This window comes from Lampris incognitus, chromosome 18 (assembly GCF_029633865.1).
Source record: "Lampris incognitus isolate fLamInc1 chromosome 18, fLamInc1.hap2, whole genome shotgun sequence".
Lineage (NCBI taxonomy): Eukaryota > Metazoa > Chordata > Actinopteri > Lampriformes > Lampridae > Lampris > Lampris incognitus.
In genome coordinates this window covers 8,527,655-8,551,256 of record NC_079228.1, presented here as the reverse complement: position 1 = coordinate 8,551,256, position 23,602 = coordinate 8,527,655, and the positions used below count along the sequence as shown (strand labels likewise).

General features: G+C 45.4%; 1 protein-coding gene across 1 annotated transcript in view; it reads right to left on the bottom strand.

Moving 5' to 3' along the window:
- Window positions 1-1,948: 1,948 nt before the first annotated feature.
- pdik1l (PDLIM1 interacting kinase 1 like) overlaps window positions 1,949-23,602 on the bottom strand; it is a 31,230-nt gene continuing 9,576 nt past the window's right edge. The window contains exon 3 of the mRNA XM_056298574.1: window positions 1,949-5,347. Coding sequence (XP_056154549.1) covers window positions 4,607-5,347 — 741 coding nt within the window. The 3' untranslated portion in view covers window positions 1,949-4,606. The remainder of the gene's footprint in view (window positions 5,348-23,602) is intronic.

Below are 23,602 nucleotides of genomic sequence, written 5' to 3'. Positions count from 1 at the left end.
TATTTAATCTCTTCAAAATATCTTACAATGACATGACAGCAAAAAAGAAATGTCATACAAAATTGTGAGTGCTCATGTTCACCGGGCCGCAAATCAACCCAATGCAGCGTACTGAACTAGGTTCCTCGTTTCGTCCTGGATTTGCACTTCTGAACTGGTACCGGACGCTGAGCGAGTGTCTTTCATTGTCAGTGTCAGGCGGAAAAGCCAGTTTGATGCACACTGTACACACCAGATTTTGTTACACAAAATCACAAACAAACGATAGGCCAATTAGAAAACATACAATCACCACTAGCACACCGACGGTATTAACTGTAGTCGCAAGTCTTTTCAAATGACCGAACTGGAGTCGACTGAGCAGTTTGAGAAAGTCAAGTTGATCACAGCAATTTACATATCAAACAAATTCTGCTCTCGAAAACCCCGAGCACATCCACGGTCCAATGTCCATCGTCGTTTAGATCCCCTGTAGTTCCTATACAGTATTTACACATGTGCAAAGAAATGTTGTAAGAGCAAATCAAAGCTGAATCTCTTGATACCTCGACCGGGCGTTTGGTTGGTAGATGTCTAAGACAGTTAAAAGAAAGCCGAACGTCTTCCATTTTGTTTGAAGGGGGGGGGGGAGGGGGGACTGGCCTTGGAAAAACTTCCCGTCATCCTCTCCTGCCTGTAGTGCTGAGGATATGGGTGACCTGCTTTTGGATTCCAAACTCTGCAGCTCGCGCAGAGACGGACACGAATAATTCGGACCCGCGTTCTAGAACAAAAACAATGCGGTCGTTAGCAGTGTAGGTGAACTTGTCCCATAAGCATTTCATGTACTTCTTATTTTCCTCCCAATTCTACTTGGCCAATTACCCCACCCTTCCGAGCCGTGCCGGTCGCTGCTCCACCCCCTCTGCCGAGGGCTGCATACTACTCCTGACTCCTCTGATACATGTGGAGTCACCAGCCGCTTCTTTTCACCTGACAGTCAGGAGTTTCGCCAGGGGGGGGGGGCGTAGCGCGTGGGAGGATCACGCTATTCCCCCCCAGTTCCCCCTCCCTCCTGAACAGGCGCCCCCGACCGACCAGAGGAGGCGCTAGTGCAGCGACCAGGACACATACCCACGTCCGGCTTCCCACCCGCAGACACGGCCAACTGTGTCTGTAGGGACGCCCGACCAAGCCGGAGGTAACACGGGGATTCGAACCGCCGATTCCCGTGTTCGAAGGCAACGGACTAGACCGCTACGCCACCCGGACGCCCCGCGCATTTAATGTACTTAATGCTGAAGTCAGGCGGCGTTTCACAACTCAGACTGAAGTGCTGTGCCCAGGGCCCTGAGGCATGTGGAGCACAGCTTCTGAGAACAGCTTAAAGGTGGTTTAAAGGACTTGTAGGAGGCCGCTCCTGTGACAGAGAAGAAATGACATTTTGCAGGAAGGGCTGTACAATTTTGAACGTAAGGCAAAAAGCCCAATCTCAAGAGAGGAGATGCTGCAAAAATAATTCAGTGATATGGGTACTTTAAAGGCCATCTTTCAAATAAATATTAGTAATGCATCGAGGGAAATTAGATTTCCCGTGAACGTTTACAACAAATGACAGAGGAGGTGGCAGGGGCGGTGCGGCTCAGGAGGTAGAGCGAGTCGTCTAGTAATCTGAAGGTTGCTGGTTTGATCCCCGGCTCCTGCAGAGTGCGCCCTCAACTGTCCTTGAGCAAGTCATTGAAGCCTTAACTCAGTGTTTCTCAACCCTGTCCTCAAGGACCCCCTATCCTGCATGTTTTCTTTGCAACCCTGAACAGGTACCTGTTTGTAGTTATTCAACCAATCAGCAATGAATTTTGTCAGATGTTGCACACCTTGCATAATTAAGTGCTGCGAGATGATTGGTCGAGTAAGTACAAGCAGGGCTACCTATGCAGGGTTACAATGAAAATCTGCAGGATAGGGGGTCCTTGAGGACTGGGTTGAGAAACACTGCCTTAACTGCTCCTGATGAGCAGGTTGGCACCTTGCACGGCAGCTTCCACCATCAGTTTGCCGTAAATCCCCCTTGAGGAAAATGTGTAATTTGTGATACTGGGCTATACAAACAAAATGGACTTGACTTGAATGGGTGAATGTGAGGCAAAGCGCTTTGAGTGGTCGGCAGACTAGAGAAAGCGTTGTATAAATGCAGTACATTTACCATTTAAGCTAAGGGCTTCAGAAGAATATTTTTACAGGTTCATGCAAAATCTGTAAAAGGTGCACAAATTATGACCTGAAATGGAAAAAAAAAGGGGGGGGGTCCTCCCAGCATGATCCTCTGCCAAGTACTGCAACAACTTAATAGGCTTAGAATTAGTCAGTTGGAAGCATGGAGAAAGGGATTACTGGTAAGATCCAGAGCCGAGGGAAACGGGGAGCACTGACACAGTGAGAAGAGATCAGGTTAAACACAACAATATCATGTCTCAAAAAAACCCAGAGATCCTCCAGCTCAGAGGATTGGGTGTGCTGGTGTCCTCTCTCTTTCCCTGAAGGTGAGAGAGCATTGCATGCATAAGTAGACTGTTGGTTGACAGCGCGTCCTCCTGGTAAACAAATGCCGATTGCTGTTATCGCTCCAAATACAGCCCTGCAAAGCTTCTTGCTATGATGATGGGGTGGATAGTTATGAAGGTAAAAACATTAAAAAAAAAAGTGCATTCAGTTAGTTTCAGTGAAGTCTTATTCCCACCCCTTCACTCACGCAGGTCTCGGTCACAGCTCTCATTACAATACCAGCAGCACACTCTTCAGCAAAAAAAACAACATTTAGGCAACACAGGGAGTTCTCTGCATGGTAAGCGTACGCGGTTTGTTGTCTTTTTTTGTGAATTGGGGACATGATTGCAAACCTCCAGGAAAAAAAAGCTCATTCCTTAAACTCGCTGACTTAAGGCCAATTGTTAAGACATTCTAGTAAACTTGTTGGGGTGTGTCTCGAGTCTGCAACTAAGACCTCTCCTTCCACCAGCTTAATTCCAATGATGTTGGCTTGGAGCCTGAACTGGGCGGAAAAAACAAAACAAAAACAAAACAACCACAAGCACTGGCTCACTGGACACTCGTCGATAACCGGTCCACACCCATAGAACCCAAAGGAGTAGCCCTCAGAAAAGCTTATCTACCACCACCAGTTTAGCATTTTTCCCACCAAAGAGTTCACAGACCCTGGGCTGCTGAGCAAAGTCTTGCTTCAAAAAGCAGATGTTTGTGTACAAATTCTATCATGCAATGATTTTATTGTTCTACCTGAGCATTAAGGGCATGTTTATAATATGCCAAAGCATTGCCTGTTGCAGCTGATAATACTGATATATCCTTAAATAAAAAGCCTTCATAAAAAATAATGCTGATATCTATAGCTGGCATATGTGTCCAATAAGGTGACCACATGACGAGTTGTGAATGATGCTAGTGCCCTGGTGGTAACAGACCAGTGTGTGACTGGTTTCGAATCAGGCTGCACAGCGTTGCCCCATGTTGTGTGAACACAAGTCTTCAAAACATCCTGCAGTGAGGTGTGTATGTTTATACCGGCCCTTGTAGTAAATCTGCCTATATCATGATGATCACAGGACATCGTCTCATATTGCATTGGAAATTCAAATAGCACCAATTCTACGATGTAATTTGTAGACAAACATCCTTTTTTTGGGGGGGGGGATTCCCCCTTTCCCTTTTCTCCTCAATTGTACTTGGCCAATTACCCTATTTTCCAATCTGTCCCGGTCGCTGCTCCAACCCCTCTGCCGATCCGGGGAGGGCTGCAGACTACCACGCACCTCCTCCAATACACGTGGAGTCGCCAGCTGCTTCTTTTCACCTGACAGTGAGGAGTTTCGCCAGGGGGACGTAGCGCGTGGGAGGATCACGCTATTCCCACCAGTTCCCCCTCCCCACTGAACGCCCTGACCGACCATAGGAGGCGCTAGCGCAGCGACCAGGACGCATACCCACATCCGGCTTCCCACACTCAGACACAAGCAATTGTGTCTGTAGGGACGCCCGACCAAGCCGGATGTAACACGGGGATTCAAACAGACGAGCCCTGTGTTGGTAGGCAACGGAATAGACCGCTATGCTACCCAGACGCCCGTAAACAAACATCATTGAAGACACAGTGACATCAAACAAGAGCGTTAACCTACTTTGTCTGCTCGATCATGTTTCAAATTGGATTGTCTGTTGGAATTTTGGGGTCATTTTGCTCTACCAGCATGCTTCAGCTTCCTCTTTCCTCTCTGTGAGTGGGAAGCGGAAGCTTTGATGAGCCTGAGAAAAAGCTGCAGAGTCCACCAACAGCACTGGGTGTCAGAAAACAGCTTCCCTCAGTACTGACATACAGCAAGCATACATGTGCATGGGCACTCTGGTGGATAGTGATGAACAACCTTTTCAGGGAATACTTTTGAGGGCTGGTGGACATTGTTGAAGTTATGTTACAAAAGATGGACTACTTCTAATTGTTGTTCCCTTGTTAAAAAAAAAAAAAACACCATTGCGTTCCCACCGAGGTAAACAGTGGCATATAAGACGTGTATGTGCTTGTCTGGCTGAGTCAATGGTGCTCTTTGGTCATGCATCACGTGTCCCAGTCAAGCTCTCTACAGGCTATACGGACCAATCTGAGCTCTAGTTCAAAGGCGTCAGGCCGCTCCTGAGGGTTGGCAGACAACATTTCCCTGATCAGCTGCTTCATGTGGGTGTTCATGCTCTTTTTCCTGGCAGGGATCAGCAACTCCATCTTGGGGTTCTCCAAGAGAGCCTCCCCTAAGGGCACTATCTCTGAGCCTTGCTGCACATAGCTCCCTAGTAACTCCTTCTGAGTCTCCACATCTACGAAGGTGATGCGCTCCACCATGGCCCAGATAATTACCCCCAGGGCAAAGATATCTGCCTTGGCCGTGTAGTGGCCCTCCCACACCTCAGGAGCCATGTAGAAGTCTGTGCCACAAGCTGTGGACAGGAAGCACTTGTTGACGCTGGCGGGCTCCTCAGGGTTCAGCCCTGAAGTGGAGCAGACTTTGCTCAGGCCAAAGTCGGCCACCTTGAGAGTAGGTTCAGGTGAGCCAGCTGGCGTGCAGCCCTGTGAGATGAGAATGTTATCTGGTTTGAGGTCTCGATGTATGATCTGGTTCCGATGCAAGAAGGCCAGGGCACTGCCTAGCTGTAGCATGAAGCTGGTGTTGGTCTTACGGCTGGGCTTACGAGACAAAAGGTAGGCATTCATGTCGCCCCCATCACAGAAGTCCATGACAAACCACAAGTAGTAGGCACAGCAGGGGTCAAACGTGATCTCGCCCTTCAGAGAAGTCTCCACCAGCTGCAGTGTAGAAACATAAGAAAAGGTCAACATTAGAGCACTGGTGTTTGCTGGGTAATAACAAGACTATTTAACAAGGAGCAAAAAGAAAGCAAAGCATTACCATCAGATGAATATGCATGAAAAAAGAACAACAATGGGAAAAATGTGTCGTTAGCATTATAGTTGACGAGTGCAAGGAGAGGAAATGTGACACTTCTTGACAGACAAGCAACGTTTCTCTGGCGTTATATATACCATCCTCCTTTGTGGGTTGTCTTGGGCTTTTTTTTTTAATCAAAGCACTGTCTTATCTTTAAAGCCTTCAAGTTGGAGGAACTCGCTTCACTTTATCTCTCCACAGCTCCTCTCTCTTTCTGATAGCTGACCACAAACCTATGAGCTTCCATCAACTTCAAATGAAAAGAAAGGCATAAAAATTATTATTATATGCAATTTCTTTTGTTTTGTGGGAGAAAGCGTAATTCCAGTATTTTTAAATCTGGGCCCTAATTTTCCCATCATTTGGGGTCTAAATGACTAGGGGCCAATTTTTGTTTTGGAACTGGTCCAGTATTGAATGAAAATGCTTCAGCCGGCCATCGGTTGCCGGTTTCATATGCATATCACTGACCACATATGAAACAACCGGCAACCGATCACGGGTTTCAGTCGATGACTACTGCCAGCCAAAGAAGCTGGTTCACCCTCTTCTGCCTGTTGCCTCTCTCGCTCTCTCTCATCCCGTCTTCAATTTCTAGTGTAACCTACGAAAAGACTCACTGGCCGATCGCCAGAGGATTGGCCCCCTTTAGTCGAGCGGTCAGCGACATTGCCCTGTGGTGCAGTACACCCTGGATCGAATACTGCAGTGGGCGGAAATATGCCTCGGTTACATTGGTGGTAGCGGTGGGATCCGGAAGCGGTGCAGATCCTCTTAAGTCTCTTCGGAGTGCGGGTTTCTTCCGGGAGAAGGTGACTACTGTAACCTACAAAAAAGACTCACTGGCTGATTGCCAGGGGGTTTGGCCCCCTTTAGTCAAGCGGTCAGTGATGGCGCCTTGTGGTGCAGTACACCTCAGTCGAATCCCGCACCAGGCAAGAAAATAGCTCGGTTACACTAGGAGGTCTTCGTCCATATACTCTGGCTCAAATAAATATGGGCAGCCATAGAATTCAAATGCCTCATCCACATTGTCAAACGGTCGAGGCTAGTTCCCATCGATGCAGAGAACGGAAATGGAGTAGAGAACGGTCAACTGAGCATGCGCGAAATGCCTCTATCATGCCTGCACACGCCCCGCGTGGCATCCAGGCGCTAGGATTCTAGGGGGACCCACCCCTACTCTGCGTCTGATTAGCTAACTTTAACCCTAACCCCGCCCTAACCTTAACCTACCCAAACAACGGAGGCAACGAGTACTTGCGCATGCTCAGTTGACCGTTCTCTGCATCGACGGGAACGAGCCTCTACCATTGTCAAACTTAGCTAAATATTCAGCCATGACTTTGGACATAAAATTACCGCTAGGGTTTCAGGCTACGCCACCTCAAATGAACGGTCAGCTATGGTAAGAGTCGGCATGACTGCTTGTTAACATCCGAAACCACGCCCCTGCGCGCAACTAGGAGCAGCAGTAAAAGGGATGTTACAGCGGAGACCGGAAGAAGCGAAACGTTCTACCTCTGAAAGGATCCTTTCTGTAATGTTGTCAGACACTTATAATAACAATCTGAGCTTGTCGGTAGCAAAAACAAGCACTTTAAGTGGACGTACTTTGACAGGCGCAATTGCACCCGAGGATTACATCGCAGCCCGTTTGGTGGCTGCCGGCTGAAGCGTTTTCACTCGATACGGGACCAATCCCAAAAAATGGTGTCACTATCCGTCATTTAGACACCAAATGATGAGAAAATAGGGCCCAGGTTTAAAAATATCACAATCACCCTTTAAAACCTCCCACAGACTGTGCGATTTTAGCAATCCCTGTTGCAAGCCACACTGTGCGATATGGATCTAATGATCTTGGGTACGACATCAAGGTTGATGTATGTAGACCGTATTGTGACGTGGTTAAATCATGGACTTCTTAGACACCCTTTCAGAGTTAACAAGCAAGCTTTTAATGACCGCAAGTCAAGCAAGTCAGAACAGACACAAGTTTGCATGGGTCTTAGCTCCGCCCTTTTCTTGGCCACCGAAGCGACCCTATCTATTTGCCTACTCTTGACCCTCATGGTGGGAAGTAGCATGTTATCTAATACAACTTCTCTCATAACGTCCCCATTGCCTTCCACCACATCACCGCTATCTGTAACAGATATGTCCGTTTTTAACATGTTCCATATCCCATAACATAACCAAAACATTGACAGCTCAGTTGCATTGTGGGTAATATGTGAATGAACCTCGGAGCAGAAACACTAGTAGAATTCGCCACAGTATGACAACGCCTACTGAATCGCAGGCTACGACGCAAATCCATAAAAACGTCATCGGCGTGCGTGCCGCATCAGCGTGCGTAATCCATCTACTACGCCATTGGTAGAGCAACATGGCGCCAAGCAGGAATCGAGTCCTTTCAATAGACGCCGCAGCTCGTTTTACTCGTTTTGTTGCTCGTTTTGTTGAATCCATCACATTTTGGTCACAGATACTAACAGTGTGTTTGTTTGTGTTTGGTGTCGTGTTGATCCGTGCGTCATTTCCTGCTGCATTTCTATTGGTTGGTTAGTAGACGTAGGTCGTAGCAGCAGGCACATTGCGAGATGGTCGTCCTATGTTTCTGACACTGTTGTACTTTTGTCCCCAGGTTATCCTCGGTCACAAGACCTTAATGACCGCCGTCTTTGAACCTGTCTCACCAGTGTAACGTAGGACCACCGTTTTGGAGCTACGACCAAAGACATTGCCACGTTTAGTCATCTTTCATCTGAGACGGCCCAAATCGCACAGTGTGTACCGACCTTGAAGGAGATTTTCTGCATTTTAATTAAAAACACAACAAAGAGAAAATGTCTGGAAAATGATGAATTACTGTATATCTTAGGTAAATGGGCTTCCGTGGGCCAACAAAGTCCCCAGTTCTACTTAACAGGTAGGGTTGGGCAATAATTCAATATTGTCTTTCAGTGATATCGTATCAGGATGGAACTCACATGATACAGTTTTGTTTTTTTGTCTAAATTCACAATAACTAAAATGAGGTCCGAAATATTTAAGAAGATTATTTAAAAACTAGTTTGTTTTGATATCACATTTTAAATCGTAGATTGTAAAGCACTTCGAGACTACTTTCTGATTTTGGGCTATACAAATAAACGTGACTAGACGACATTACCCAACAGTTCAATGTGATTAACCTCAGCTGGATTCTTAAAAATGGTATTTTTGCATATGAAAGCTGATATCGTGATATATATCAATATCATGTAAAATTGCTCATGATAACAGTGATATTATTATCCATAACCAGATAGCAAAATTGCTGTGGCCCGGACCCGTCCCATACCCGACACTTCATCCGGCCCACATACCACATGGAATGATGGCACTTGGGCGCTCCTGTTTGCCAGATCTGGGCCAGAACCAAGCCACGGCAATGCCGCATGGGCCACATATTTGCCAAAGGTGGCCCATATTTGTTTTGTGATATTTGGGCCATATTCACCATTTACCACACGGGCCACTTCAGGGTCACATCCAGATTATATGCTGCCGAGAACGCCACATCTTTGCCAAAAAAAAAGGCCCACATTTGATTTGGCATATTTGGGCCATATTTGCTATTATACATGTGGGCCACTTCAGGCTCACATCCTTTTTGTCAGGGCCAGAAGAAGACCATCAGTGCCGCATCATAGCCTGATGTGGCCCACATCCGGATGCTATCTGGGTATTGTCTGGCACTATTGACAGGCTTTAGAGTAGGGAATGCTATGGGAACCCTTTAAACTAAAAGGGTGATTTGCCACTGACCAAAATTAATAAGTGCAAAATATCCCATAGTTGCTATGGGCGGATAATTCTCCTCATTTCTCATTTGTTTGCTCTAAGCACACACTGATACATTACAGAGAAAGGAAAGCTAGAATAAAGGATTTCTAGGAAAGAGTCCAGTGCCAACATGGCAGAAAGCTTAATGAGGGGTCAGACAATAATCCACGTGCTATTGAGAGACTATAATCAGCCAATGCCGGGCACTTCAAATGCTGTCGGCCATCAGGGAGGCGCAGGAACATGAAAGACTACATGACAGACGGGTATGACTGAGGACAGCCCCCTTTAAAACATACGTAGCATTGAGGCCAGCACCTGACAACACATGCACGTGCACACAGGATCAGGGACGCAAGGGATACAGAGCTCCAAACGGCACCATCTCTCAAATCTGCAAATTCCTGCACACACACGCACAAGAAATGAGGCAGAGCTCATTTATAAACTGCACAGTCTGATGCACTTGATGGACAGCATTCATTTAGAGCCCGGACACAAGAAACAACACTGGCTGACTGCAGATGGCTCATTTTGAACCGAGTTACTGAGCTGGAAAACACACAAGCTATTTATGTTAAAGCTATTTGTTCATGCAGCCTCCATCTGTGCAGAAAAATGTGCTCCGTCATCAAACAACGGCAATGACAAAGATCTGTCAAAAGGGCGGGAGGATAGACAGAATAAAACTAAATATTTCTGTAAATAGTCGTGTCAGATTTTGCACTGAGTCAATATGGGCTGCCTGTTTGTTGCAGGAAAGTAGAGAACTGGGCCATTTAAAAGAAAAAGACACAGCTGAGTTTCTGCAATGGCTCTTAAAATTTGACTTGTCACATCATGCCAGATTCCTTCTACTTTGTACTCGGTCAGATGGTTGCCAGCATCCCCACATCTGCTGCACACAACCTCGAGGTCTCATTTATTGCCAGAAAAGATCAGCCTTGTGGTCTTCCACACATATCCTCAAGTTTGATTTTCTACAAGTGTTCTGATGCAAAAACAGGTAGTGCAAAATGAGTTTGCAAGGAGGACATTAAGGTCTACATTTTGGGAAACTTTTAATGCGCCACCTCATCTATAATTACCAAAACTTAATGCACGGGCACACGCCAATTTGTCTCCGTTTAATATAAGTGCCCCCAAATCCCATAGCTAAAGCTGATGTGAATTTAATATGGTTGTCAACGTCATCTATATTCCCTCCTACAGTACCACCTTCCAGACAGCCAGTGATTTCCCCACCAGCGCATGGAAAAGCCTGCCAAAGTGAAAAAATAGATAGAGAGCAAGGTCCAAGCGAAATTTAATGTGAAACAAGTTCTGGTACCCTTCCACACATCTTAATAACTTAATTCCACATTTCAATTCAATTCAATTCAATTTATTGTCATTAAAAACAATGTGTAGGCACATGTTAAAAATAAATTGAGGGCTATGGCTTCACCAAACAGTGCAAGACAGACACAAACACAGCAAACACAGTATGAGATATACACACATGAAGACCAAAAGCTAAAAATAAGTTAAAAAAGAGCAAGTGTACAAAATATTTAAAAATATCTACGCTCCACTTCCACCCCATTGATGTGTATGGGGGAGTGGCTGCAGCTTCTAGACCTCCTGAAGTCCACAATCAGCTTCTTCGTCTTCTGCACATTGAGGACAATATTGTTGGTAGTACATCATAATGTGAGGTGCTGAATCTCGTCCCTGTAGGCCGTCTCGTCATTGTTGGTGATCCGGCCAATGACTGTGGTGTCATCTGTCATCTATACATTTGAAGGGTGAGTTGGCAGGCAGTCGTGGGTAAAGAGGGAGAAAAGGAGGGGGCTCAGAACACAGCCTTGAGGGCCACCTGTGCCGAGGGTCAGGGTGGAGGAGGTGTGGTCACCTAACCTAACAGACTGAGGTCTGTTGGTCAGGAAGTCCAGGGTCCAGTTACAGAGGGAGGGGTTGAGGCCAAGGGAGAGGAGTTTGATGGTTGGTTTGGCGGGGATGATAGTGTTGAAGGCAGAGCTATAATCTATAAACAGCCTCCGGATGTATGTGTTGTTAAGTTCTTGGTGGGTCAGAGCAAAGTGCAGGGCAGTGGCAATGGCATCCTCAGTAGACCTTTTGGGATGGTAGGCGAACTGATGTGGGTCGAGTGTGGGGGCGGGGGGGGGGGGTAATGTTTTTGATGTGAGCCAGAACCAGTCTCTCAAAGCACTTCATGGCAATGGGGGTGAGTGCTATGGGTCGGTAGTCATTCAGACATGTGGATGTTGGTTTCTTGGAGACAGGAATGACAGAGGTGGTCTTAAAGCATGCCGGGACTATGGATTGGGACAGTGAGAGGTTACCATAGTTGTGAGGACCTCAGCCAGCTGGTCGGCACATTCCCGGAGGACCCGACCCGGTACGCTGTCCGGTCCAGCAGCCTTCCGTGTGTTCACTCTGCGCAGTGATTCTCTGACCTCTGCGATGGATAAAGTGAGCACCTGGTTTTCTGGGTGGCTGGGGATTTTTGTGGCTGGGTCAGTATTGTCCTTGTCGAAGCAGGCATAGAAATGATTTAGCTTGTCTGGCAGGGAGGCATCATGGACAGTGGGACCGCTATTGGAGCTTTTGTAGTCTGTGATAGACTGAATGCCTTGCCACATTTGCCGGGGATAGGAGTTATTGTGAAAGTGGTCCTCTATTTGTAGGGAATATGTATTTTTGGCTGTTCTGATGCCTTTTTTGAGGTTGGATCTGGCTGCGCTGTAGGCCTCACAGTTACCTGACTTGAACGCTGCGTCCCAGACTTTCAGCTGCCGGACCTCACTGGTCATCCAGGGTTTCTGGTTTGGAAAGGCGCAGATTGATTTTTGTTGTTGTGACACTCTCAGTGCAAAAGTTAATGTAGGCTAGTATGGCAGATGTCTGTTCATTAATGTCTATATGGGAGCCATGGGTAGCTGAATGTGCAAAAATACTCCAGTCTGTGTTGTCAAAACAGTCCTGGAGTTCAGAGACTGCTCCTTCTGGCCAGACAGTGATTGTCTTTACTGCTGGCTTGACCCGTTTTATTAAGGGTTTATAGGCTGGGACCAGGAACAGGCAGAGGTGGTCAGAATGCCCCAGGTGGGGACAGGGAGTAGCTTTGTATGAGTCCTTATTGTTTGTATAGAGATGGTCCAGGGTGTTTTGTCCCCTAGTGAGGCAGGAGACATGCTGATGGAATTTGGGCATTACAGCCCTGAGGTTAGCCTGACTAAAATCCTCACCTATGATAAAGACATTGTCCGGGTGTTTGGTCTGTTGTCTGCTGATGGCCCATTGTAATTGCTTAAGTGCTACCTTAGCATTAGCATGTGTGGGGGGGGGTGTATACAGAGGCGATGGTAATGGCCGTTAGCTCCCTGGGCAGATAAAAAGGCCTGCACTGAATCATAAGGAGCTCGAGATCAGCAGAGCAATGCCTTTCAACGATCTTTATATTGTTTCACTAAGAGTTATTGACATAAATACTCAAACCTCCCCCGTGGATCTTGCTGGAGTCCGCTGTGCTGTCGGCACGGAAGGCTGTGCGGCCCGCTAGCTTGACTGCTGAGTCGGCTATGTTGCTGTTGACCCAAGTCTCCATAAACATCAGTAGACAGCAGTTCTGCAGCCTTTTCTGAGAGGCCAGCCTGAGTCTTATCTCGTCCATTTTGTTAGCTAACGATCGGACATTAGCCATGAAGATGGTGGGGAGGGAAACTTTGAAGGGAGCGCTACTTAGCTTAGCATTTAGCCCGCCTCGTTTCCCCCTCTTCTGTTTACATTGCCGACGGGGGCAGCGTTTCCACTGCGAGACCGGTGAGCGGATAATATCGATGGGGAAATTGTCCGTGATGGTGGAGGGGAGTGGGTAATCTGTTCTGAGGTTTAAAAGTTTACCCCATATGTTGGATGGCTCGACAAAAGTAGATCTTTTTCATCCCACTTATACAACATTAAGGATGGGCACTATGGCCAAAATCTTTTTTTTTGGGGGGGGGGGGAGATTTCCCCCCCTTTTCTCCCCAACTGTACTTGGCCAATTACCCCACTCTTTTCAGCCATCTCGGTCACTGTTCCATCCCCTCTGCTGATCCAGGGAGGACTGCAGACTACCACATGCCTCTTCCCATACATGTGGAGTCGCCAGCCGCTTCTTTTCACCTGACAGTGAGGAGTTTCACCAGGAGGATGTAGCGTGTGGGAGGATTACGCTATCCCCTTCAGCCCCCCCCCCCCCCCGAACCGAATAGGCGCCCTGACCGACCAGAGAAGGCGCTAGTGCAGTGATCACTAGTGATCCCATCGGCAGACATGGCAAATTGTGTCTGTAGGGACGCACGACCAAGCTGGAGGCTGGATGTAACACGGGGATTCGAACTGTCGAACTGTCACCTCAAACTCAATCAAAAATGAGTGTTGTGTGCTGCAATCTGTTGAATTGGTTCTTTAAGTAAGTTCACTGTCAAGCAAGTACTCCAGAACCAGAGTTCAACTTGGTTTACTTGGTACTGAGAAATGTTCCATAAAGGGAAAAGCTAACATCGCTGAAACACTATAGCCAGAACTCTGCCACTGGACAAATTTCTACAGTCACACACTATATGCCATCATACCATCAAACTAACCCCTTATGGCATGTCTAGTAAAGTCAAGCTTTAGAGGATATATGAGTTAAATATCTGTCCTGTTGCTCATAAAATATTTCCTTGTCTTTTTCCCCCTCGTCTTCTTGTGATTTCCCTACATGATATAATGAACAATAACTATGAGCTGGCAGAAATAAGATTAATTAACATACAAATCCAAATAAATCTAGCATCATGAAATTAAAAAAAAAAGTGAATGAGTTTCTATTCAGAGGTCAAACCATCTGTGAACACTGAACCAGCCAAAGAACACATGTTGCTGTATAACCATCCCAGTCAAACTTAGTGACTCAAACCCATCACACCGATATAGCTCCCCAGCATGGACAATGACTACAACTACACTTCCCTGGAGCTAGAAATCTCTGCATTATCAGCCACTCGCTAATACAAACAGTATGTTGTCATTACAAGCAAAATGTGGCCCAAATCCGATTTATTTGCCACATGTGACACAGATCTGACTTTTTCAGAGCAGAGTGAATGAAAAAAATCTGACTTTTTCCCAATCAGATTTGGGCCACTGACAAAGTGGGTGAGAACACACCATTTGTCCCATCATCAATCTTAAATCATTTCCAGGTGTTGGCTTTCCCTGCCAGTGGTGCAGCCTAAACTCAGGGGCTGCTGATCAACTCCAAGGGAGTGTATAAGCCACAGTTTTGGAGTTGTTAGGGGGCTGTAGGATGTCAGGGTGTAGGATGTGCGCACAAGATGGTCCAATTGTTATGAGGTGAGTTTTGTTCTATTTCTTTGTAACTTTAAAGCTCAACTGTTCTGAGTTGAGTTTCGTTCATTTGTTAGTTTGAGCTCAGTTATTGAGAGTTGAGTTTGTTCAGCTCATATGTAGCTACACCCTGTAAAGAAATCCTTTTATTATATAGAAACTGTTGAGTCTGCCTCCTACACTTTAGCCACTCGGCCCAGGCTTCCCCACAACATCCTTCTGTTTTATTACAATCTGATCCGACTCAGAATACTTTATTCATCCCCGAGGGGAAATGGGATCCTCCTTTATTCTTCCAACTGCCACAGAATTCTAGAATATTGTGCCCCCGAGTCAGGGTCCTGACTGTACTACATTCCAAAATGAAAACGTAAACAAAAATATTGTCCAAGTATATATGAATTACTTTTTTCTTCTATATGGCCTTTAATGACTGTGAAATGACAACTAAGTAACACACCCATACACTGTCCTGCTACTGTGGAAAGGCAATGGGGTTACTTAGAAGGGAAGCAGTACAGCCTGCTGGTGGTAGCATCGGAGCCACATAGCCACTCTTTCTCTATATACCGCTCCTGCTGGAATGATCGGATGATTTTTTTGCCCTTTACACTGGTAGAGGTCAGGAAGAGCTGGTGTAGGCCGGCCTTGCTTGATGACAAGTCATTTTTGCTGGTAATCCAGTTTATTAACTCTGAAGACATACGATGGTCAACATTACTGATTTAGCTCTGAAGTGTTGCTAAGCTGCTCAAATTCAAATGAGCTAACTTGCTTTATTGATTGCACAAATATCTATGACACTGTCGCAATTTAGCACCTTGATGGTTCCGACTGGCTCGCACTCCCGCCATAAGCAGTGCCTTTCCTCGTCCGCTGATTTCACCTTAAACTACGCATGTGTAAACTCAAATTCATAACGTTAAAGGCAATCCTGAGCCTACCTTTCCCATGGGGAAAAAGTAGGCGAGCTTGTGTGCTATATGGCGTTTCGCTCTTAGTTTAAGGACTTAAAAAGGACAAGGACAAAAATATTAAATACGTTATAACACAGCATACTTATAACTAGAGAGATTTTGATATGACTTTGTTGCATGGTTATTTTTATTAAATTATCACGACTACCCTGACCGCACATCATTGCTACCAGCAATAACTGCTAATCCATCATATCATAACATCTTCTATTACAGTATGGTACGGACAGTCAAACACAGAAAAAACCTGCAGCGCATTGTCAACAAGGCATCCAAAATCATAGGTAACCCACTCCCCTCAGTTGAATCTCTACATACTAACCGGACTGTAAAGCGAGCAAAGATGATCACTTCCGACCTCTCACATCCTGCTCATCACCTCTTCCAGCTCCTTCCCTTAGGGAGGCGCTACAGGTCACTAAGACTAAACGCTTCACAAACATTTTTTTCTCCCCCTCGCCATCAGGACTCTGAATTCCTCCCTATCGTCCCCCTCCTTGCACTAATGACACCATTCACCTAATTGTTATGCGTGTTATGTTGATTTTTGTTATTGTGTAACTGTATTATTTGTGATAATGTGGAGTGTCCGTTGTCCATGTATGTATTGTGCTGGAGAGTTTGTGTACCAAAAACAAATTCCACCAGCCTTGGCCGTGTAGCTATTAAAACAATCTAATCTAATGCAGCAATATCTTTGGCTCTTTTTTGCCTTCTCATCCTCAAGAGCTGACTGTCATCCAACTACCAGAGCAAATCACCTTCGCAATGAATGCTTGCACCGCTGCGTCACTCATGTCATTTTATGTTTTGTTTTGTCAGTCTTGCAGTTGTTTTTGTTGTTTATACGTGCAGCCGGATTGCATTATTTGCTGTAAATGAGCTTGAGTGTTTCACATTGCTATATATGGGTCATTTTACGAACGTGAACGTGAACAACCAGGTGGCTACTACCGCTCCTCCTTTGGTGTTGGTCCGTGGATGTCACTGCCAGCTGTTTCCAGCTTCCGCCTTCGTGAGACGGTTTCATGAGATACATTTTATTTTCCTTCTACTTCTCTATATTCTGTCCAAACCTCTTCATTTGTTCTGATTTAGCCATTTTCTGTGCTTGGTTCACTACAGCTGTGGTTAAACCCCTACTTAAAACACCGCACCCCGATCTAGGGTCTCTTAATTATCGACCAGTCTCTGATCTTCCATTCTTTTCTCGAGAGTTGTGTATCAAGAACTTTCGTCCCATATAGAAGAAAAACATATGAACCTTTCCAATCATCTTTCAGGCCGTCACTCCACTGAAACGGCTCTGACGGGAGTGGTGAATGACCTTTTTACTATCTATGGACTCTGAATCCACTTTTGTGCTTCTACTACTAGGCCTCAGTGCAGCCTTCAACACCACTGATCTCTGTATGCTATTAGACAGATTAAATTGTAATTTTGGTGCCTCTGGCTTTGCTCTCTCTTGGCTTAAGTCCTACTTATCTGGAAGAACACATTGTCTGCTATAATAATATTACATCAAAATGATTTGATGTTAAATATGGTGTACCTAAGGGCTCAGTTCTTGGCCCTCTACTTTTTGTCTTTATATTTCACCTCTCAGCCAAATTATACGTAGTTACGGAATAAATTTCAATTGCTATGCTGATACTCAGCTGTATGTGCCTATAAGGGCTGATGACCATTCTCAAATGACTAATTAGAGGCCTGCTTGGCTGCTGTGAAAAAATGGATGTCACTAAACGTTCTGCTTTAAATTCGGTTAAAACCGAGATGCTGGTCATTGGGCCTGCTAGACACAGACACCAATTTGATCAAGTAACGATAACAATCAACAACTCTGATTTCACAAAGTGTGGCAGCCAAAAATGTTGGAGTCACATTTGATCCCAGCCTTTCCTTTGATAAGCACATTAAAGAAATCACCAAGACTGCCTTTTTCCCCCCCCACTTATGTAACATGGCTAAAATAAAGTCTTTCTTGTCCATGGCTGATGCAGAGACTCGTGCATTTGTTTCATCCAGACCTGATTACTGTAATGTTCTGTTTTCAGGTCTGACACATGCTAGTACTAAAAGTCTTCAGATGGTTCAGAATGCTGCTGCTAGAATCCTAACTAAAGCTAGGAAATTTGACCATAATACATCAATTCTCACCTCCCTTCACTGGGCTTCCTATCCAATGTTAGATCAGACTTCAAGGTGCTTCTGACTTATAAAATCCTAAATGGGTTTGCCCCATCTTACCCGTCTGCTCTCCTTAAATTGTACATTCCATCTTGAGCTCTTCACTCTCAAAATACAGGGCCCCTTTTGTGTACCCAAAGTTAAAAAGAAGTCTGCTGGTGCCAAGTCAAGCCCCATTCTTGTGGCATAACCTGCCTGCTGCAATCAGACAATCTGAGTCCTTTAAATCCAAACTTAAAACTCATCGTTTTGCCTTGGCCTACAATTGGTTGTCTTTAAGTTGAGTGCTTCACGACCTGTACTGCATGGCGGGTTGGTTTCTGTCTCAATGAATTTACCAAGCACTGTTCTGCCGATGAGATTATAGCATATTTTATTACTTTATTGATCCCCATGAGGAAATTCTTCCTCTGCATTTAACCCATCCTAGCTTTGTAGCTAGGAGCAGTGGGCAGCCGCCGTGCAGCGCCCGGGGACCCACTCCTGTTCGTCTTGCTATGCCTCGGTCAGGGGCACAGACGGGAGTACTAACCCTAACATGTGTCTTTTTGATGGTGGGGGAAACCGGAGCACCCAGAGAAAACCCATGGGGAGAACGTGCAAACTCCACACAAAGGACCTGGGATGACCCCCTCCCCCCGAACCTAGGACCTTCTTGCTGTGAGGCAACAGCATTAACCACTGTGCCACCGTGCCGTATAGATTGACTAATGCAAACTGTTCTCTTCTCTCACATCTTTTCTCTCCCTCTGTCTTCTTCTTTCTCTTGTTTGTGTGTGAATGGTGTGATGTGAGTCTCCCCTGTGCGCACATGCAGTCTGTCCTCCTCCCAGGTCTCCATGGTGACGGTGGCCCCCTCGATAATGCTTAGCATCCCCCTCATCACATTTTCTTTTTATACATCTTATAAATCCATATAATTTTGTTAACCTGTTAAAAAATTCTCTCACTAAGATGCATGACTAATCGGGTCCTGGGCTGTTCCGGTGGCGTTTGGACACCACTTGGCATCCTCCTCATCATATTCTATTTTATAATTCTGTTATCCTCTTTCAATTGTTGTATTCTGTAAATTGTGTAAACACAACATCCATTGCATGGTGTCCATCTTGGGAGAGAGAGATCCCTCCTCTGTTGCTCTCCCTGAGGTTTCTTCCTTTTTTTTTTTTTTTTTTTTAGAGAGTTGTTCCTTATCCGATGTGCGGGTCTAAGGACAGGCTGTTGTGTTGCCGTAAAGCCCCTTGATGCAAATTTGTAATGTGATAATGGGCTATACAAATAAAATTGACTTGACTTGAACAGATCGGATCAGGGCAAAAAAACTGCATTGAGGCCTGCAATGTGAACGTAGTCATAGCCACAGTAGACATTAGGCCTTCATTCTGCTCTACCTTCTCCTTAATTGATTTAAGGGTATAAGCACTGTCCATCATTAACTGTATATTATAATAGCTTTCAATATTCCCTTTTCTTTCTTTAGCACTACGATGATTGTATTGTTACACAAATATGGAGTCAAAGAGACCTGTCTGGACAGAAGGAAGTGCAGACTTGGCGTGATGGGAGAAGAAATGCATGCTGTTTTTATTTCACTCGTCGTTGGCAGCAACCTTACATATTACACTTCGAGAGCACCAAATAAACTTTTTTTTTTATTATTTGAACACAACCACTTTCCCAGCCCAGAGCACAAGGAGGAAGTTGAGGCTATTAATCTGGTATCTTTCTGCATGCTCAGTAATCCAGGTAAGGAAATCACAGGAAGGTCAGCACACAACATCCAGATGAACTGATTCACCTTCCTGTGATATTAATCAAGTAAGAACTAAATTTTGTATAACGGCTCATCAAACGTCACACTTTGTACTTTTCAAATGTAGTGGAAACTGCTTCTGGGGATTACATCTGTCCAGGCCGATATGATCGATCACTTATCGAAATCAGGTTTTGTTTTTTTGGATGACCATCTAATTGACTTGTGTACTCAATGTAATGACAATTTTAAAAAAAAAATATTTTTTTTTACCAGATTTAACGGACTGGAAAACAGCAGCCTACTGTCATTGTACCGTAACATATTAGCTGTTTCAAACAGGAATTTCAAGATGGACGCACAGTAACATGGCTTAGCGTTACATTTTTACGAACGGCTGGCCGAGGCCTAACCATGAAAGAGAGCCAATGCCACTTCAGACTACCAGGTGATTTTGGAGGCGGTTTTCAGGACCAAGGTGGCACCGTTCATGGGAGTAAATGGAAAAACATTTTGACGGAGCAACCTTGGTTAGGACATAGAGGTAGAATTGTATATTCATCCATTATCTAAACCGCTTATCCTGCTCTCAGGGTTGCGGGATGCTGGTGCCTATCCCAGCAGTCATTGGGCGGCAGGTGGGGAGACACCCTGGACAGGCCGCAAGACCATCACAGGGCCCACACACACACAAACACACACACACACACCTAGGGACAATTTAGTACGGCCAAGTCACCTGACCTACATGTCTTTGGGCTGTGGGAGGAAACCCATGCAGACACGGGGAGAACATGCCAACTCCACACAGAGGACGACCCCCAAGGTTGGACCACCCCGGGGCTCGAACCCAGGACCTTCTAGCTGTGAGGCGACCGTGCTAACCACTGCGCCACCATGCCGCCTGGAATTGTGTATTGAATGCTGTATATGGTATTGTTACTGAATTTGGGGGGGGTAATTTTATTTCCTGTTTTTCTTAAAAATTTATTTTATCATTTCTTTTTCTGTCCGTTCTCTTTGAAAAACGTTGATAAAGAGTAACCTTGGTTTCAAAATAGTTTATTTCCCATCCATGAAAGAGTTAAAATCGCCACTTTCCGCAGACTGATCAGAAGAAGGTGATTATTTAAACTGTGTGAGTGTAGGACTGACTCCACACGGGGACTTTTGACCCGTATATGCAGCTGATCACTACAAATAGTTTCGACTGCACGTAGTACAACTAAATCGTATGAACGTGTGCATTAGACACATTGTGACAGTGTGTGGGGGAATGTGGGGTTATCGGGTGTGCTCGGGTGACTTGTTGGTTCCATCTGGACTTCCTAAGGTGCTCTTTGGTAGCAAGGCTCATGGGTCACCTTACAGAGAAATGGAGGTTACTCCAAACCAAAGCACTCTTTCATGCATTGCAGGTGGCGTCAATGTTCAGTACCTGCACTGTCGATGGATAACCACACTACAGAAACACCCACGTGTCCATCAACACAACAATCTGTACCACGAGATGAAGACTTACAACAATGAAATGAGGAGCAAACATAGACGACACAAAAAAAAGAGTGCAGGATTTTACAAATGTCATCTAAAATCTATTTCTTCATTTGGCCCTGGGAAATCTTTGGCCTGATAGTTTCAAATCTGACACGTTTAACGTCGAAGTAAAAACTTCCATCTTTCACCTTTGTGACAGTATTTTCTTTAAAGTCTCAACACCTTGCAGTTTTAAAGACAAAGGCTTACTTTGGTGTGTTTCTTTGTCGTTTTTTTCTTGTGGATTTTTCCCCTTTTTTCTCCCCAATTGTACTTGGCCAATCATCCCACTCTTCCGAGCCTTGCCGGTGGCTGCTCCACCCCCTCTGCAGATCTGGGGAGGGCTGCAGACTACCACATGCCTCCTCCCATACATGTGGAGTCACCAGCCACTTCTTTTCACCTGACAGTGGGGAGTTTCACCAGGGGGACATAGTGTGTGGGAGGATCACACCATTCCTCCCAGTTCCCCGCCCCCCCAAAACAGGCGTCCCGACTGACCAGAGGAGGCGCTAGTGCAGCGATCAGGACACACACCCACATCCGGCTTCCCCACCCATAGACATGGCCAACTGTGTCTGTAGGGACGTCCGACCAAGCCGGAGGTAACATAGGGATTCAAACCGGCAGTCCCCTTGTTGGTAGGCAACGGAATAGACCACTACGCTACCCGGACGCCCCTCTTTGTGGCGTTTTGCCTGCAAAATGCTCTTTGTCTCCTCCTGGTTCTACACACATGGAAACAGCCACATGGACACGTCAACAGATTCAACAAATTCCGAGTTACGGTGAATGAAACCATTAGAGTCACATCCCTTTTCAGTTTTCAGATCATTAAGTGTTGAACTCAAGTGACACCATCCTAACTGGCTATATAAATCACATCTATAAGTCCCAACAGCATCAGTGTTTAGCTATATTTTGGATTTAGAAATTATCGTTGCCATCAGTTACTGTTTCACTAGTTTTGGCTGTTTTATTCTTCTACGTTTTTTAAATTTCTTTTCATCTCATTTTCTAATCTTTAATTTCTTTATCTTACTCTGTATTTTCTTTTTATGCTTTAATATAAAGCACTTTCATATGCCTCTGTATTTGAAATGTGTGATAGAAATAAACTTACCTTGCCTAGACACAGTCAGACAATAAGTGGACATGAAACCTACAACCCTTTCAAATACCTTCGGTGGGCCACATCAAAATAAGCTACTTTGTAAAAGAAAATACAAAAATATAAAATGATTATTATCAATCATTTGTCTGACATAGTATCATGATATAGGGAGGATATTGATATTTTCTTTCACCAACATATATTTTCAGTGCAGAGTCGAAACAAACTGTTGACTAGAAGTAATCCATGTGTTTCCATGCATATACACCGGATCAGCCAAAACATTAAAACCACTGACAGGTCAGTGAATAACATTGATTATCCCGTCACAAAGGCACCTGTCTATTAGGCAGCAGGTGAGCAGTCAGTTCTTGAAGTTGATTTGTTGGAAGCAGGAAAAATGGGCAAGCTTAAGGATCTGGGTGACTTTGACAAGGGCCAAACTGTGATGGCTAGATGACTGGGTCAGAGCATCTCCAATACGGCAGGTCTTGTGGGGTGCTCCCAGTATGCAGTGGTCAGCACCTAACAAAAGTGGTCCAAGGAAAGACTGGTGAAACGGTGACAGGGTAATGGGCGCCCAAGGCTCATTGATTTGTGTGAGGAGCAAAGGCTAACCTGTCTGGTCTGATCCTACAGAAGAGCTACTATAGCACAAATTGCTGAAAAAGTTAATGCTGGCTATGACAGACAGGTGTCAGACCAAATAGTGCATTGCAGCTTGCTGCGTATGGGGCTGCATAGCCACATGCCAGTCAGAGTGCTCATGATGACCCATGTCCACTGCCGAAAGTGCCTACAATGAGCACGTGAACATCAGAACTGGACCATGGAGCAATGGAAAAAGGTGGCCTGGTCTGATGAATCACGTTTTCTTTCACATCATGTGGATGGCCGGGTGCCTGTGCGCCGTTTACCAGAAGAAATGATGGAACCAAGATGCACAATGGGAAGGAGGCAAGCCAGAGGAAGCAGTGTGATGCCCTGGGCAATCTTCTGCTGTGAAACCTTGGGTCCTGGCATTCATGTGGATGTTACTTTGACACATACCACCTACCTCAACAACGCTGCAGACCTAATACACCCCTTCATGGCAACAGTATTCCCTGACGGCAATGACCTCTTTCAGCAGGATAATGTGCCCTGCCCCACTGCAAAAATTGTTCAGGAATGGTTTGACAAACATTACAAAGAGTTCAAGGTATTGCCTTGGCTTCCAAATTCCCCAGCTCTCAATCTGATTAAGCATCTATAGGTTGTGCTGGAATAACAAGTCCAATCCATGGAGGCCCCACCTCGTAACTTACAGGACTTAAAAGGATCTGCT